The sequence below is a fragment of the Xiphophorus maculatus genome, chromosome 16, assembly GCF_002775205.1.
Source record: "Xiphophorus maculatus strain JP 163 A chromosome 16, X_maculatus-5.0-male, whole genome shotgun sequence".
Taxonomy (NCBI): domain Eukaryota; kingdom Metazoa; phylum Chordata; class Actinopteri; order Cyprinodontiformes; family Poeciliidae; genus Xiphophorus; species Xiphophorus maculatus.
The window spans coordinates 12,855,757-12,873,053 of NC_036458.1; the positions used below are offsets into that span (position 1 = coordinate 12,855,757).

At 34.8% G+C, this 17,297-nt stretch overlaps 1 protein-coding gene across 1 annotated transcript; it reads left to right on the forward strand.

Annotated features, from left to right (window-relative positions):
• Window positions 1-3,852: 3,852 nt before the first annotated feature.
• Window positions 3,853-15,793, forward strand: LOC111611597 (nuclear GTPase SLIP-GC-like). The gene is made up of 23 exons (XM_023348649.1): window positions 3,853-3,997; window positions 4,096-4,177; window positions 5,147-5,259; window positions 5,458-5,502; window positions 5,619-5,657; window positions 6,391-6,415; window positions 6,535-6,621; window positions 7,115-7,208; window positions 8,568-8,784; window positions 8,875-9,099; window positions 10,146-10,349; window positions 10,432-10,607; window positions 10,849-10,939; window positions 11,817-11,904; window positions 12,015-12,136; window positions 12,742-12,918; window positions 12,993-13,147; window positions 13,290-13,407; window positions 13,529-13,637; window positions 13,729-13,862; window positions 14,615-14,696; window positions 14,788-14,869; window positions 14,953-15,793. The coding sequence occupies exons 2-22, from the start codon at window positions 4,111-4,113 to the stop codon at window positions 14,850-14,852; spliced, it is 2,433 nt and encodes an 810-aa protein (XP_023204417.1). The 5' UTR covers window positions 3,853-3,997; window positions 4,096-4,110; the 3' UTR covers window positions 14,853-14,869; window positions 14,953-15,793.
• Window positions 15,794-17,297: the final 1,504 nt, after the last annotated feature.

The following is a 17,297-nucleotide window of genomic DNA, read 5'->3' on the forward strand; positions in this document are numbered from 1 at the left end:
AGGTTTGGTTTCTTATTGCTTACAGCAGTTCTTAATAAGTCGTGCTCTGAAAATGACCTTTGCTGAGGGAGTCCAGCAGAAGAGCAAGCACATACACACATGGACTGACCTTAACAAACAGCAAACACTGTTTAAATTTAGCATACAGCTTTTTTTATTCCACTTGTGCTTTCTGTTTATCATAACTTAACTTTTATGGATTTCCAGCATCACCTTGGTCCCCAGTGACTTTGGGTGAAGGTGGTCTCTTATGTTTTTCTATCCTTTCCAATGTTTGAGAATTAACCTGACAACAGGAAAATACCCTCTCTGCTCAGCAAACTACAAATATAGTCCATGGAAATGCAGGGAAATGAGGTAAAATGAGGTAAACAGGTGGCACATAGAGGTGCTCTTGTGTTGCAGGAGCATGACACACCTGGGTGGCTGCTGCTGAGTCAGCGCCTCATCACGATCTGGCTTGGCTGAATGTCTGCCTTGGGGGACATGGTCTTGAAAGAACCATTGTCCGGCCGGTTCTGAGGAGGTGTGCTGTTCCGCAGTGGTTGTGTACGGCTGTCACCACTGAGCAGGTTCACGGAAAGGTCTGGTCAGCTGGGCCCGGTCAGTAAGGACAGGTGAACAGAGGCGCTCATACGCAGAGTTACACTGAAGTTTCAGTATGTCGGACTCGGTAAAGTCGGTGCTGATGAATACAGCTGGCCTGTGAGGCTGAGAGCATCAGACTGAAACTATTAAAAGGCAAATAAAATATAAAATCCAGGTCAAATGCAATCTTTGATTTCAAAATCTCCGTGTGAAGTTATGAACAGGGACGTTATAATATTTCAAATTTCTATAATGTTCTCTCAAGGTTAATGAGCCGGTAAGCAAATAAATAAGTACCTCATAATAAATATTGATGTCAGTGTAGAGTAAACATTTCACAAGCTGACCAAGACCTGTAGAAAAGACCAGCAGACAACATCAGACAGTTTAATCATATTCAAATGCTAGATCAATTAACTGTTATGACAAGAAATGTATGCAGATGAATACGTGACAAACATTGCTCTATAGGTGAATAATCTTGTTCTATTCTTAATAGATATCAGCAACTTTGAGTTCAATTCCTGACTCCAGTCAGTGCTAACATTAACATGGAACAATCTCACAATCTCCTCTAAAGCATAAATAGAAAAGTTTTAATGAGCGTTAGATTTATTTTAAGCCACGGCACGATAAACATGTTCTAAACTCCTTCACATCTGCAGAGACAATGATGCTCCGTTTGTACTCCTGAATCAGATGAAGAAGGAAACCAGGGTTGGATGGGGTTACATTGTTTTATAAATGGTCATGTTTTCTTTTGTACAAAGTTTAATATTCTTGCAAGTTTAATTTTGTTTAGCCTACGTCAGGGGTGTCAAACTCCAGTCCTCGAGGGCCGCTGTCCTGCAACTTTTAGATGTGCCTCTGCTGCACCACACCTGAATGGAATAATTAGGTCATTAGCAAGGCTCTGGAGAACTGATCTACACAAGGAGGAGGCAATTAAGTCATTTCATTCCAGTGTTTTGTACCTGTGGCACATCTAAAAACTGCAGGACACCGGCCCTTGAGGACTGGAGTTTGACACCCCTGGCCTACGTGCACTCGTAGTGCAAACCATGTTCTATATTGAAGTCTATTTTCTAGAATGATTATTCTGCTGTTCTGCTTCTCTGTCTTGAATTCTGGACGTTCACTGCAATTCAAAATCTGGATCAGATGAAATCAGCTGGTACCTTCCTGGAGAGTCAACCTTGATGCCAGGTCAAATAAATGGGCCCCTGAGCTCCAGGTTTTAATAAGAGGTGACACACGAAGGCCAAGAAAAGGTGTCCTTTCCATTCATCTACATATGTTCCAGAATATGCCAGATCTTAAATTCCTTTGAATTATAATTTCTGCACAGAATAAATCATGCATTTAGAATTCAAAGTTATACAAAACTACCTGTATTTTCCATCTCAGAGAGAAAATCACAGAGTCTTTGATGCAACTAGATGTTTGATCATATCATGGTAATTTGAACTTTCAACTCATTTCCATTTGGAACCAATACCACTTGATATTTGCTCCTTTAGACTGGTTCACTGAAACTGATTGTAATAAACATATTACTAAATAATTTAGCATTCGCTGTATATAGTGGTTCACAATGTATGGAGTCATTATCATATCCCCACACATTGGTGAGTCTTAGAGAAGCCTTACATTACATGAACGTTAACAGGTAATGTCACTTTAGGTTAAAAGAAAAACAAATACTGGTCGATCTGTTTCTTCTTCTTCTTTAGTATCTTTTTCTTTTGATAAATAATTAAAATGTTGATAATAACGCACCTAACTTGTGAAAAACTAACCATGGTTGCTCAGTCTTTCAAGTCAGCTGTTGATTACTACTGCCCTCTGGTGTGCAGAGTAAAAAAAAGTGGAAGGAGAGATTTCCTGCTTGTGTTTTAACAGCCTAGTAAATAGACTGCTGCATTGTTGTGTTCATGGGGTGAATCTGGTAATAAAAATCTAGGTGTCCTGGTCATATTGGTGCCACTGATTATTACAAAGGTATGGTCAGAGATTAAAACATACATCTAACATTTGGACAACTTCTATTTTTCTATTCTTGCAGAGACACTTAACATAAGGTACAGTACTGGAAACAAAATGTGAAAAAAATTGCTGCTGTATCACAACATCTCCAGCAGATGGGGTAAGAAACACGAGGTAAGTAATGTTTGAGCATATCTTGAAAATCATGTCATTTTCGTGTGCTGATCAGATACACTCCAAACAAAATACACTAAAGAGGGTAGCTGTAACCTTCACGGGGGGTACCTATGCAAGACACTACAGCTAGATACGTTACTGCTTCAAATTCAAGTAATTCAAATTAAAAAAAATGCTTGACACATATTATTTTATTTAAAAGAGATTCAAAACCACAAATTTCACCCTGTACTTTCTTGATTGCATGAAGAAGGGATTTTTGAATGATAAGGCAGATATAAAATTAGGAGAAGCAAACAACATCCTGAACAACTTCATTCAAATACTTGTCCTATTTAAAGCATTTTTATGTAAGGTACAGCATAAAAGAGGATATCAAAAATATTTTTGTAAATGGAGGAAACAATGCACCACTCAAAATACTTTAGGCATTGAGTTACCTTATACTTAATTATGTTTATTATCTGGTGTGGTCATTTTCTTTCATCTAGGCATGACGTAATCTTTCCATAGCTTATGGAAAAATTATTCACATTTTGGCTGCTAAGCACATACCATCTAATTATTTCCCAAAATTGAAAATCATTAGATGTTATGTGCCATGGCGTAAATATTCAGTTGGTGTTCCTCTTTTGCTTTGCTTCTCTGATTTGTTTTTCAAAACTCCAGCAGATGCAGAAATGAAAGAGAAAGTTAAATCTTTGAATAACACAGTCTGTTTACATTCTTTGTATTGTTTAGTCTCTTGTTTAAGTAAGTGATGCATGTTATATTATGAAACATTTAGTTACATGTGTATAATTATATGCCAACTATTCCTCTGCAAAGTGTTTCTTTGTCAAGAAAACATAACTTAAAGCGGTCATATAGAAGCACATTTCAAAGATGCAAAGTTATGGAAATGATTAACTAGGAAAAGAGAAAAGGAAAGCAAAACTTATCCTTACAAACGACTCATTGTATCTGTTGTAAAGAATAAGCTCTCAGCTACACTTTTATATTGTGAAGCCACTCCTCTCTAACGTTTTCCCTCCTTTTTTGTCAGAAGCCTTATTTTCCACCCCTTCCTTCACCTCCATTCTCAGAAATAGTGAACCGCCTCTTTGCAAATGATCTGGTGAAATTCCACTTCACATTTTAAATTGTTTTCAAAACTTGCTTTTTGCTGTTTTGTTTTTTCTCTTTTTTATTTGTTCTCACCTTTTTTTGACCTAACTTCTTGTGTCTTCATCATTTTCAGTAACAGGTAAGACTTTTCCTTTTAAATTGGATGTTAGATGATTCTAACTACCTAAAAAAAATTATGTTCAGCTGCTCATTAATACATCATGGTTTCTCTTGCAGTTTCTTGTTTACGTCATGGATGACTTTGTTTGCACGATATTAAATGACTGGGGTCTAAGCGAGTGGATAGAAACATTCAGAGGTTAAGTATAGCATTTCTTTGCTGTAGTGATTTGAGGAAATGCAAGATCTTTATGTTGCAAAAGAAGTTTCCACCAACGGCAATCCACTTAACTAGCTGTTATATAATTTTTTATTCATAAATGTGGCACTAGCCATCGTTGTTACAGCAAGTACTTTGCACCTCATAATGCTCTGAATGTAAAGGAAGACTCTGACATAAATGAGTTATTAAGCAAGACAATGTGTGTAACACACCTGACCTAAAACAGAAATCTTCAAGATGCCAAATAACTTCACCTGAGTTACATCAACAGGGTCAGGACTCCTAGACATAAAAGCTTGTGGTTATGAATTGTAGATTATATGAAATACAGAGGGACCATAAAAGGTAAACCAAAGCAAAGGGTTTTTTTTTAGGGGTACTAATAATTGTAGAATCAGTAATTTTGTAAAAATGTATTATTTCTTGATGCATGATTTTATGTTTCTATTCATTAAACATACTTTTATAAAGTTTTGTAAACAGATTTCTTTCTTCCTTCAAAAAAATAAAAACAAAAAATTTGTGGACACATCATTAGCATGTAAATGACTTTAAGTGTGGACATTGTGGACCATCCCAGGAGTATTGTATCCTGGTTGCAAATTATGACATTACAAACAATCTTAGTGTTAAACACTGAATGTCACTGTCTTGTCAAAGATGTTACAACAATACCAGTGGACTTTGCTGTTAAATAGTCAATAAAATTCAGGCAAAATTTAAATGTGACCTTAGGCCCTGACGAAATCATTGACACACCCTTTTGGGAAAAATCCAATTTCAAATCATACATTTTTTAAACTACTGATGTTGTAGGGACCAACTATGGTCTTTATCGTTTTGAGTGAAAGACATGTGTACCCCCACTCTTTATGAAACATCTTTTTCGTCTTTAAAAGTAAATTTTCATCACTTATTGTTGACAAACCACTTATTTCATTATAGAACAAGGCGTTGACAAGAAATATCTGTACTGTCTTGAGGATCAAGACGTGGGAGAATTGATTTCCAAAGTGGGACCAAGAGCACATTTCAGAAAGAAACTGAGGCTGTTAAAGGTAATTAGCTACAGTACATGACATGCATGCGTGTTTTAACCACACCATTCACATCCTATGTAAATATATTAGATTGCAACCAAACTTTTACATGGTGCTTATAAGTAAAATTAAATGTATCATTACCAGTCACAACGCTGACTATAATCTTATGGATTCTTGGACATTTGCAAATGAAATCAATGTGCTTGTCTGCAGGAAGAACAAAACAGAAATGAGGACACATTGCCTTTATCTTTACCAGTAAGATCAACAGATTACACTAAATGTTATTTACATTAATCAACAAAACACTGAGTTGGATTGAAATTCTAACATTAATGTTTTATCCGTATATCACTACATTATTTATAATTTAGATTGAACAGGAGCAGAAAAACACAACTGTTCAGGCTGAGGTAAGTATGACAGTTTTGTCCTTAGCTAAATTTCAATTATCTGTGTTGAATGGACAACTGGCTGTTTTACACAAAGTGGTTTACACCAGTAGTTCTGAAAGTTTTGAAGATTGACTGTCTTTGGAGGAAGATCCAATTCTTATCACATTCTTTTACATCACATGTGGCTCTGTTGACGGCGTTGCTTCTGGTTAGCCTCAGGTTTAGAAATTTAACATAGATGGAAACCAGTTTGGTTCAACTATTTTTTTTTTCAGAAACATAGAAGCAAAACGAAATGTCTATCTTTTCAGAACCTGCATAAATTGTAAGTGAAAGGTAATCTCAGTTGGCAAAAAAATGAATGTAAGTGAATCAGTTTACATTAGTGTGCGCAAAAATAACAATAATAAAAAAGTGCATTCCTCTGTTCACAGGAAATTAAATCATGTCACTCGTCTTATAATTTAATTTGCTTCTTTTTAAGTGCATTGACCTAAGGGATTGGCAGTTGTGAAACTATGAGGACAATATGCTGCATTATTAACTGAGAATAAAAGGACATTGAATATGAGTTGCTAAGATCATTTCTACCTTTTAGCTGTAATTATGATCAATGAAGCCTTTTAAAAGCTTTACTAGAAATACTAAATCACTCTTTACTGTCGATTTGTTTGCTACATTACAAAAGATTAAAAAGTGTTTGTCCCATTAAATTATGCAAAGGCAGTTAAATAAATATGTTCATTCTCAGGTACAGCCATCCACAAGTGATGGAGGTGAGAATTACAGTTTCTTACATGTTTCTTACATACGTAACTTGTTGCAAAAATAAACACTAGTTATAAATCCATTAAACTATTTTTCTCTTGTTTTTGTCTGGAAATACAAAAAAAAGGAAAGAGAAAGCTGGATCTGGAGAAGTTTAACAAAAGAGAACCAACACCAAAACGGTTTCGCAGGAGTATGTCAGCATCTTTGCCAGGTAATTCTTCATGAAAATGACAACAGGCAATTAAAAGAATAAAAGCTTGTCACAACCCAACTTACAGAGCAATAAAATTGAGTTCATTTTACTGCAGATGCTAATTTGCAAATGTCAGCTGCAAATTAAATTATTTTTGATTGATGATTTATAATTAATATCATTTGTGATCGTCAAAAAATTAGAGGTGGAGGTTGTTTAGAAACACATCTAATGCAAAATAAAATAACAGAAACGCCAAACCACAGGAATGTGAGCAAGTTCAGACAGAGAAAGTAGGAACAGCATCTTGTTCAGATGATCGCACACAGAACTCAGTGTTAAACCACTCATCACACAGTTTACGATGCATTTGTTGTCAAAGCAATATTCAAAACTGTGTCTGGTTTATCACTGTGTGAAAGCCAGTATCAATGGAATGGGGCTCAAAATCCTTCTCAGTTTAGATCTGAAAATGTAATTTTTCTCTTTTTTTTTTTTTTTTTAATAACAGAACTAAGAAAACTGTCTGAGGTGAAAAATGTAATGAGACATGTTCTGGATAAACTACACTGTCAAGAAAACACAAAGCTGAATTCTTTCCTAAGGTGAGTACATCTGGTGTCTGCTTGAATAATTTTTATGGTTTTTATTCAATTTACCTTCATCTTTTGGGCCATGGCTACTTCTATATGAGTTAAATAGGCGACTGTGGCTCTTTGATAGAGTAGTTGTCTTGCGATCGAAAGGTTGTAGGTTCGATTCCAGCTTCCTCCTGCCACATGTCGATGTGCCTCTGGGCAAGGCACTTAACCCCAAATTGCCTACCGATCTGCGTATTGGTGTATAAATGTGTACACAAATGTGTGTTTGTGAGTGTGACTGGGTGAATGTGACTCTAGTGTAAAGCGCTTTGAGTGGTCAAAATGACTGGAAAAGTGCTATATCAGTTCAGTCCATTTAAAACCAGAACAAGATGCACCGTATGCACACTTTATATGTGAGGCTCCAGATCATGTCTAAAATACAATCTTCTTTCCCACAGCTTCCCCCCTTAACTCCTCTTCTTTCTCTAGACACGAAGGATTTTAGCCTCTAAAATCTAAAAAAAAAATTTACATTTGCCAACCAAATGATGTTCATATAGAAAGTTCTTGTAACAGTGTCTCTAGTAAAGACTGATTTGTTTGCCAAATCACTTTAGGTAAATGTAGTAAGTAAGGGGATTAACATATTTTAAGAAAATCTGGAGGCAAGAGAGCTCATTTGACCTGACCTGCTTCACTTTATGATCACTGGATTGAAACACAGATGGTACTGCTAAGTAGTCAGGAAGTTTTAATATACTGAAAACTTTGAGTTTGAGGAACTAAAAGCATTTATGGCATGAATCATACACTTCATTCAACCAAACTCCAACTTCTGAAGGATACAAACATATTTGTAATGTACAGGCAAAACTGCACTTTACAAACTACAAGTCTGACCACGAATTGCTCTTCTTCAAGTTTTGTGGGGGTTTTAGTCAAGCCTGAAGATGCTTCTGTTTTTCAATCCCACTGATCCAGGCATGTGGAGAATACAGTTTACTATTGTTACATTAACAACACAACAAATACTATCCTGAAATTTCTGAAGCTACGCTTTTGTTATCACCAAGCTATTGGCAGAGTCTCAGTCTTTATGTGATGTCACTGTTGTTCTATATTTTCCCCCGTTGTTGATGACTGTATTTGCTGTGTAATGATGGAACAAGTTCAATGCCTCCTCTTCCTAACTGGTACCTTTCTACAATGTGATCAAAATCTTTTCCAACCTCTGTGTATTTACAAAAGAGTTCAAAAGTTAATATTCTCAGGTTCAGATTCTTGTTACAATGCAATTTTAAATATAAATATAAATGCTAAAACATACACATTAATATGTTTTAAAAGTTAATAAATCAACACACCTTTATTTTTTCACAGGGATAAAATTAGGGATCTGAAGACAGACAGAAGAGAACTGGTTGGTGTTTTTGGTAAAACTGGAGCTGGAAAGACCAGTTTGATAAACGCTCTCATTGATGAGAGGAACCTTTTGCCGTCTGGAGATGTTGATGCATGTACTTCAGTCATGATTAAAGTGGAGGCAAACATGTGCAATACAAAGTATGAGGCACATATTGAATTTATCACAAAAGAGGTAAAAGAACTATAGAAATATTCCCTCCTGTTTCACGCGAACTGAAGAATCACAATGTAATAGAGTTAATCAAACATTTTTTATGTCCAGGAATGGAAAGATGAGTTGTGGTCAGTGAGTCAATTTCAAGAGAATACTGCAGATCAGAAAAAAGAGGATGAGGATGATGATTATCAGGATGTGGCTGAAAAGCTGTCTGCACTCTATGGAGAGGAATGGAAACAAAAATCTTCTGAACAACTAATGGACCCCAAATATTTCAGAGAAATACCAGAATTTCTTCAATCCACAGGAAAGATACTGTCATGTGAAACAGTAAGTGTGAGATGGTGAATGAATTGCTGAAAGTGTTAGCTGCAAACAGGACAGCCAACATCAGGAATAACTAGAAATATATAAGTGGCTTCATTTAATCATTTATATGCCACAAATAATAAAGAGAGAATGGTATTTTAGTCATATTTTATTAATCTATGAAATTAAACCACTTGAAAATGGCCACAAATATTGTTAGGAACTTATTAAACATGGAGAGAGGGTTTGCTGACAACAATGTGCAAGCTGAACATCTAAAGCCGTTCATCCTCTTTAACTAAAACACCAGCAATCTCATTTATAAAGTATTGTGTAGGATCCATTCTAAAAGTATATATGTGTATATAAACACCCGAAAGGGGTGTACATACGCAACTGGCTGAACACATGACTCTTCAATCTTCCTTTACAAATCACACCTAAAGCTAAATATTTGCACAGAAGGTTCCATCTCCTGCTTTGCCAGCTACACACCCACATTTAAACATAAATTGTTGATGCAAAGCAGCTCATATATTTTTGTGTTTAAGTACTAATTTGTGGAATAAGTCAATAAATAATGTCAGTGTCTACAGTTCATATTTTTAAAGAAGTATGTTTTCAAAGAAGTTACAGGAATTATCAGGAATTTCTGAAATATTTGAGAGGGTATAATAGCACTTCGCACCCATCTGTTTCTGGTTGAATAACCTAAATAACAGACTGAAAATAATAAATATCTTTCCTGTCAAGCTCATCTGTCTATTCAATAATTTAGAAGCAAAACGGGGTGTTGAATTAAAAATGTTGCTTATTTTATATATAGTTTTCAATTAAAATGTGATTATTTGCGAATAATTAATTACAGACCCTCCGATTAAAAATGTTGAGCCCAACCACTAATATCCGTATTATTTCTGGTTTTGCAAGTCTTTTGCCTCCATACTTCATTTAGAGGAACATTTCTCAATGAAATTTGTCAACTTGGTCTTGCAAATTAAACTAAACAAGCACTTTTGATTTAAAGTAAAATTTCCTATGTTTACCTTATTTCCATTTTTTCACAGGCTAACGAGCTATCTGCTAAAATGATTAAATACACAAGAACTGAATCAAATCATGGAGGACAAAAAGGCATAAACAGGTGGTATTGGCCTCTTGTGAAGTGTGTGACTGTCAAAGTGCCTCATGATTTTCCCCAGCACATCACTCTTGTGGACCTTCCTGGAAATGGAGACCGTAACAAGAGCAGAGATACAATGTGGAAAGGGGTAATGTACTGCTATATAAAGAAAAAAAGAAACATATGAACACATGTTATTGATTACTATTATATTTTTATTGCTGCTCCAGATTGTTGGAAATTGTTCTACTGTGTGGATCGTCACTGAAATCAACCGAGCAGCATCAGAGAAAGAGTCCTGGGAAATCTTGAAGAGTGTCAGTAGTCTCCTAGGAAACGGTGGGGAGTGCAGAGACATTCACTTTATCTGCACAAAATCTGATGTTATTGAGGACTCTACTGATCAGTAAGTGAAATGAGGCAACAAAAGAGTGCAATACATTTAGTACTTAAGACATGTTCTTAAAAATTAGTAATTGGAAAACTCAACAGGAGTCTCGTTCGCAAATCTTCATCCTCTTTCCACTAAAGTTCTATAAAAGTTGTACTTGTCAATAAATAGGATTTGTGATGAATCGGGATTCTGTGGAGAATCAAAATTCTTCAGCTGAAACAACTCTAAGGATCAATATGTCTTTTTCCATCAGCTCAGCTGACCTTCAGGCTGAAATCATTAGAAGAAACATTAAAGTAAAGGAAGCAGTGCGCAAAGAATTCAACAAGCTACACAAGATTAAGGTGAGCTTTGCATGTCAAGACAATAACTAAAACAAATACTGTCTATAGCTTCAAAATAAATAAGTCAAGTCAAGTTTATTTATATAGAGAATGAACATATTTATTTAACTGCCTTTGCATAATGTAATGGGACAAACACTTTTTAATCTTTTGTAATGTAGCAAACAAATCACCCTTTGGTCGACAGTAAAGAGTGATTTAGTATTTCTAGTAAAGCTTTTAAAAGGCTTCAGTGATCATAATTACAGCTAAAAGGTAGAAGTGATCTTAACAACTCATATTCAATGTCCTTTTATTCTCAGTTAATAATGCAGCATATTATCTTCATAGTTTCACAACTGCCATTAGGTCAAAGCATTTAAAAAGCACAAGACAAGGCAGTTCACCAATTGTGAAACAAGCATAACATTTTGTCAAATGCCATTTTAAAATCATCAGTCAACATGTTGGTCAATGTCTCCTTTATTATGATTCAAAAGTAACTCTAAACAAGTGGGTTTTAAGTCTTGATTTAAAGCTGCTTCTCCCTGTTTAGTTCTGGTTCTGGTTTGCAAAGCAACTAAAAGACTTGTTTTGTATTTTGGTGCTAAGCCGTTCAATGATTTATAAGCTAACAACAGTATCTTGAGGCCTATTCTCTGAACTACATGGGGGCCAGTGTAAGGACTTTAGAAGTGGGGTGATGTGCTCTATCGTCCTGGTTTTAGTGAGAACGTGAACAGCCACATTCTGCAATGTTGCCTTTTTAGGCAGACCTGTGAAAACACTTGCAGTAATCAATGTGACTAAAGACAAATGCATGGATGAGTTTCTCTAGATGTTGCTGGGATCTTAATTCTGGAAAATAAATGAAATTAACAAAATTTGTTTTACCTAGAAACACTTCAGTGATGACTCTTTCAAAGTGTACACAGTGAGCTCCAAAGAGTTTCTGAAACCAAAGGTTCTCAGTCCAGAGAATACTGGTATGTTAAATTCCTAATTTCTCTGAATGCTTTGTTGGTAACTAAGATCCTCTCAGCAATCTGACTGCGACACTGTTGAAATAAAGTTAATAATGTTTTTGCTTTCACAGAAATCCCCAAGCTTCAAGATGTTTTGCAAAATCTCAATGACAGTCACTCAGAGACGCTAAACTATGTTTCTGGAGCTCATGGGATTCTCTCTTTGATTCATGGAGCCAGCTTGAAAAAACAGGTGAGTTTCCTCAAACTTCCAAGTCTCTCCATAACCTTTCACCTCCACATCACTCTGATGTGACATAATCATTTCTTCACAGACTCTGAGACCCAACTTCTTTGTCTCTCCGCTTTCCACCATTAGATTGGAAGTTAAAAGTTGAGTAGGCCATATAATCTCCAGTATCATCTGAAACACAAATTTTCTATCTACTTTCAAAGCCAGTTCACTTTTTATATGTAGTGCTCTTAATTGCTATTTTCTGCATGTCATTTGATTTTTTTTATTTATGAATTTAATTATTGTGCAGTTCTCTCCAGGTACTCCTTCTTCCCCCCCACAGTCAAAAAATATGACTATCTCTAAATTCTCCTTAGGTGTTAGGGTGTGTATGTGTGTATGTGTGTATGCTTATGGTTGTTTGTCCAGTCTGTCTCTGTGTTGGATGATGGATGGATTATTGTGCAGCATCATTTAAGATCTTGTAAGAAGTTTTTGAATAACCTACTTATTTTTTTCTTATTATTATTATTGAAACAAGTTTCATAGGCAAGATTAATTACTCTATCATAAATAGTTACCAGTTTTTACAACATGTACTAACAAGGAGTTGCCTTTTTCAGCCTGGAATACACACAGAAGTATGTGAAAAGCTTGAGATAAACATTGCCGTCCAACTTGAACCAGTCCAAAAAGCAATAGAAAGAGCTTGCCTGGTTTTTGAGGAATGCCTGTGTGAAGGAGTTGAACGATCAAAAAGCTCATGTGAAGAAAAGCTGAATAACTTTCTACGTCCTCGGGTATGTTACTTGGCAGTAACCACAGAGTTAATTTAAATTTTCTGTTGCGTCTGAAATAATGCCTTATTTTTAAGGGAAAGAGTGGTAGTGGTTATCACAGAACATTAAAGAGCGTTTTCAAAAATGGTGGAGTTCACAAACCCAAAAAGGGAAAACAAATCAACCTCAACATGAAGCTCACTTCATTCCTGACTGACAGCATTGATGAGGAATTCAGGAAAACCTTCCCGTAAGAACTTAATACACCATGAAAAGGATTGTTCAACTCTGATGAAAGTGTAAAATTTGTAAATCCACAATTCAGGGGTTTATTAAAAGAAAATTATGATAAAGTACCATTTGTGAATGACTTCATTGTCAAAATGTTTCAGAAATGAACGAAAATGTGGACCATTTAATGGTGTCATTGATAAGTTTTCACTTGACACTGAAAGTCTGAAGCAAAAGTACAAAGATGTGAAACTGCAGCTGATCTTTCTCAGTACAGAGGTAAACGACAGAGAAAATATGGCTCTTTTTCATTTAGCGTTGCAACAATTTATCAGATTTTAATAATAGCAATTTTTCTTTAGTTTTCACGGTAAAATTGCTTTCCTTACATGTCTCATAGGAGGAAAAACTTAAGAAAAAGCTGAACAAAATGATTAGAGACCAAAAGAAAATAATGTACAACAGCCTGATAGAGACAATTGAGGAGACCATGCAAGAGTGCTACAAGAGTGAGAATTTCTATCATTACAAAAACTATATTTTACAATGAAACATATTTAAAATCTTTCTTACCATTTGCGATTGATCTTTTTGATGCAGCTGCAGCAGGATACTCAGGTCCTGGTATGCTGGAGAAAATGAGAGAAACAGTATCAAGACATGTTCGTGAATCAAAGGACACCATGTTTGCAGAGGCTAAAAACGTCATGATGATCCACCTCCTGAGCTTAACGGTTTGTCCTTATTTTAATATTGAAACAGTATCTATGCTGCTTATTCAGAGCAAAATCTGAACTATCCATCTAACAGGTATATCAGAAACAAAGTCCTCCACAATTACTCACACCCAATATATTTCAACGGTCTTGATAAGAAATGTATCTATGTGGCAATAATATCTCAGAGAATATCTCTAATAAGGTTCCCACAGTATTCAGTAGAATAAAAAGGCCCACAGCATTAGAAATCTTGCGGCGTACCTAATGGCGGGCATGAGGTACATTCTTCGTTGTACTTCACATAAACCTGGAGTGTTTGCTGCTTGGAAAGTTCAATTTCTATATGACCAATTTACACAGTTCCAGTCAAAAACCTTAATGTGGTTTTTCTGGCAACAAATTTGTAGTAAAAGATCCTAGACAATATGTCTGACTAAAAGTTATGCTTTTTCATAAGACCAATGGCACTCTGTTAGATTAAAATATTGCACAAAACGAAGTGTATTAAAACTTTTAATAAACTGAGTTTATTAAAATTCTGCTTTGTGCAAAATATATTTTAAATTCTTTTAAAGAATCTAAAGGAATTTTTTTATTCTTTTAGATTTTTAAGCTAAAAGAATGTAAAAAGGAAATCTATTGATTTCCCTCTATAATTACTCATACATCTATGAATAATTGCAGAGGGTGTTGTATGTGTAAACTAGTTTGTCTTGAATCCAGCTTTAGACTTCTACCTAAAAATAAAGATTTTAATGTTAAATTAGGTGGAAATTTTGACAACAATGAACGACACATTGAACAACTCCATGAACCTCTCCCTCAGGACAGACAGTCAATCGATTCCAGGTAAAGCAAGACTTATTTGTGTTTGAAATGTGGCCCGAAAGACATTCTGTAAATATATGATGCTACATCTCATCAAAAACTGCTTTCTTAGATGTTTCAACAGAGCTCGCAATGGTAAAGAAAATCTACAATAAGCTTAAGAACAACTCAAATTAGGAAAGCCCATGAAAAGGGTAAAGTATTGAATTTTATTTTCAACATTGACTGGTATTGATCAATGTGATTTGAATAAAATGTCTTCCTTTCAAATTAACAGCTCCTCCGAAGCCATGACAAGGATCGTCATAAGGGAAGCTTCCTCTCTGTCTTTATGTCATCGCAACAATGCTTCTCATTCTGCTCATTTTGGGAGCGTTTGACTGAGAAATAGTCTCCATTAGCAGATCCTTTGCAGTTCTTGCTTGTTTTTTGTAACCATTTCTGGGGTGGAACAACAAGGTTTACCTCTATTTTTAGCCAAATATTGTAAATTAACCTAATCAGAAATGTACAGATTCCTGACATCATCAACTGAAACAACTTTGCTCCAAGATTATTCATTTAAAACAAATGTATCACTGTTGCAACTTTCTGCATGTTTGTTAATCATTTCCTGTGAAATAATTCTTATATAGAAATTATTATAGTAATTAATGATTTAAAAAAAAACATAATTAAAAAAGTAAACAAAAAAGTATTTTTTTTTTTTTTACTTTGAAACACTTGAGACTTTTTTGTAGCGAATGACTTCTGTTTGCTAAACTGGAGAAAGAAACATGTCACAAGTGAAGCTTTAGATAAGACGGAACCTTATTACTGTATAATAAAGATAAAGAGTTTTAAGAGTTTCACAAACAATTATCAAAGTTTTCTTTAATCAATGTAGAATTATTTATTCAAGGTTTAGCTTGTCCAATTCAGGCTTTATGCATGTTTTACACAAAGCTAGTTTTAGGATGTCTGAAAACCAATAAACTTGCACCATTTTTGTGTTTAACAAATAAAAATTTTAATTAGTTTCAAACTGTGTTAAAAATAGACGGTTTTGGCTGTACATGTTTATATTTTTAGCTATTTGTTGCTGTTGGTAAAAGTTGGAATAAATAATATGAATTGAATTGATTTTTTTTTCACACTGTATGATGAACACACTCAAACAAGACTTACTTCTCCCTATGATCAAATCGTTTGAAAACAAACCTAACTAATAGAAAGTGTCACACCTCTAAGTATACGCTTAAACGCTGTATGAAGAAGGGTTTCCAGGTCAGTAATCATGAGAGTCTTCTTCAGAATCTTCACCATGTGGATTTTCAGCCTCATCCTTTCAGGGTTCAGAGGAAACTTTAAAAATGTTATATTGGGACAATTGATAAGATGGAGGTCTAGGGAATTTTGTCACTAATAGCTGTAGTGATACATTTTGGAAATAGGTGCCTCACACTTGGAATGCAACATATAAGATTAATACGGTTACTGCTACAATGAAGAGTTATCTATACCTGAATATTTTACATTTTTTCCAACTTTCCTTTCTCCTGATCAAGCATGTTTTGATATAGGAAAGGAAGGACTCTAAAAGACTAGCAGGTCATGTTTATATCCACTTATGTAAATTTTAATTAGACAGAATAAAAAAAACAAAAGATGCACAAAACAAATACAACCCAAATCCTGAGGTGGTGACATAAAAGAAGACTTGTAGACTATTTCTTTTAATAAGCTGAAATTTATCCAAATTAATAATCTAAGATGAAACCATGTATGAGGTTGAAATTTAAGGTGTGTACAATGTGCATGTTTATGCAAAGCAAAGTTTTCATATGTTTCCTGGTGCAAAGAAACTAAGGAAAACAAAACCACAAGGTTAAACGTTGCACGCAAGGGTGAGAGACGGCATCTTCCATAAAGCATTTGCCCCAGGACATTACAATAATACCTGAAAGAGCCTGAAACCTCTTGATTTACCGCTCCCTGGGAAAACAAGGAACTGCTCATAAAATAGTTCCTTATTAATTTCTAACTAAAAGAATAGTCGTTATGATAAACATCTTCTATACCAAACCAGAAACTCACAATGCACCAGTGGGATAATCAAGAACACTAGAAGTGACATTTAATGTCACTTTATGATCTCATTCTGCATTGCTCTGCCAGTTATGAAAAGACAAACTAGTTCTTTGCAGTTTTTTGATAGAAGTGGATAGTAAGCAACTCTAGTCCAAGTCTGTTATTGTATGGGGGGAAAAAACCTATTGGCAAACACTGACTTCTTCTCAAGGTCTCATTTCAGTCATATATATATATATATATATATATATATATATATATATATATATATATACTGCTCAAAAAAATAAAGGGAACACTCAAATAACACATCCTAGATCTGAATGAAAGAAATATTCTCATTGAATACTTTGTTCTGTACAAACCATTTGCACAACAGCAGGTGAAATTGATTGTCAATCAGTGTTGCTTCCTAAGTGGACAGTTTGATTTCACAGAAGTTTGATTTACTTGGAGTTATATTGTGTTGTTTAAGTGTTCCCTTTATTTTTTTGAGCAGTGTATATATATATATATATATATATATATATATATATATATATATATATATAT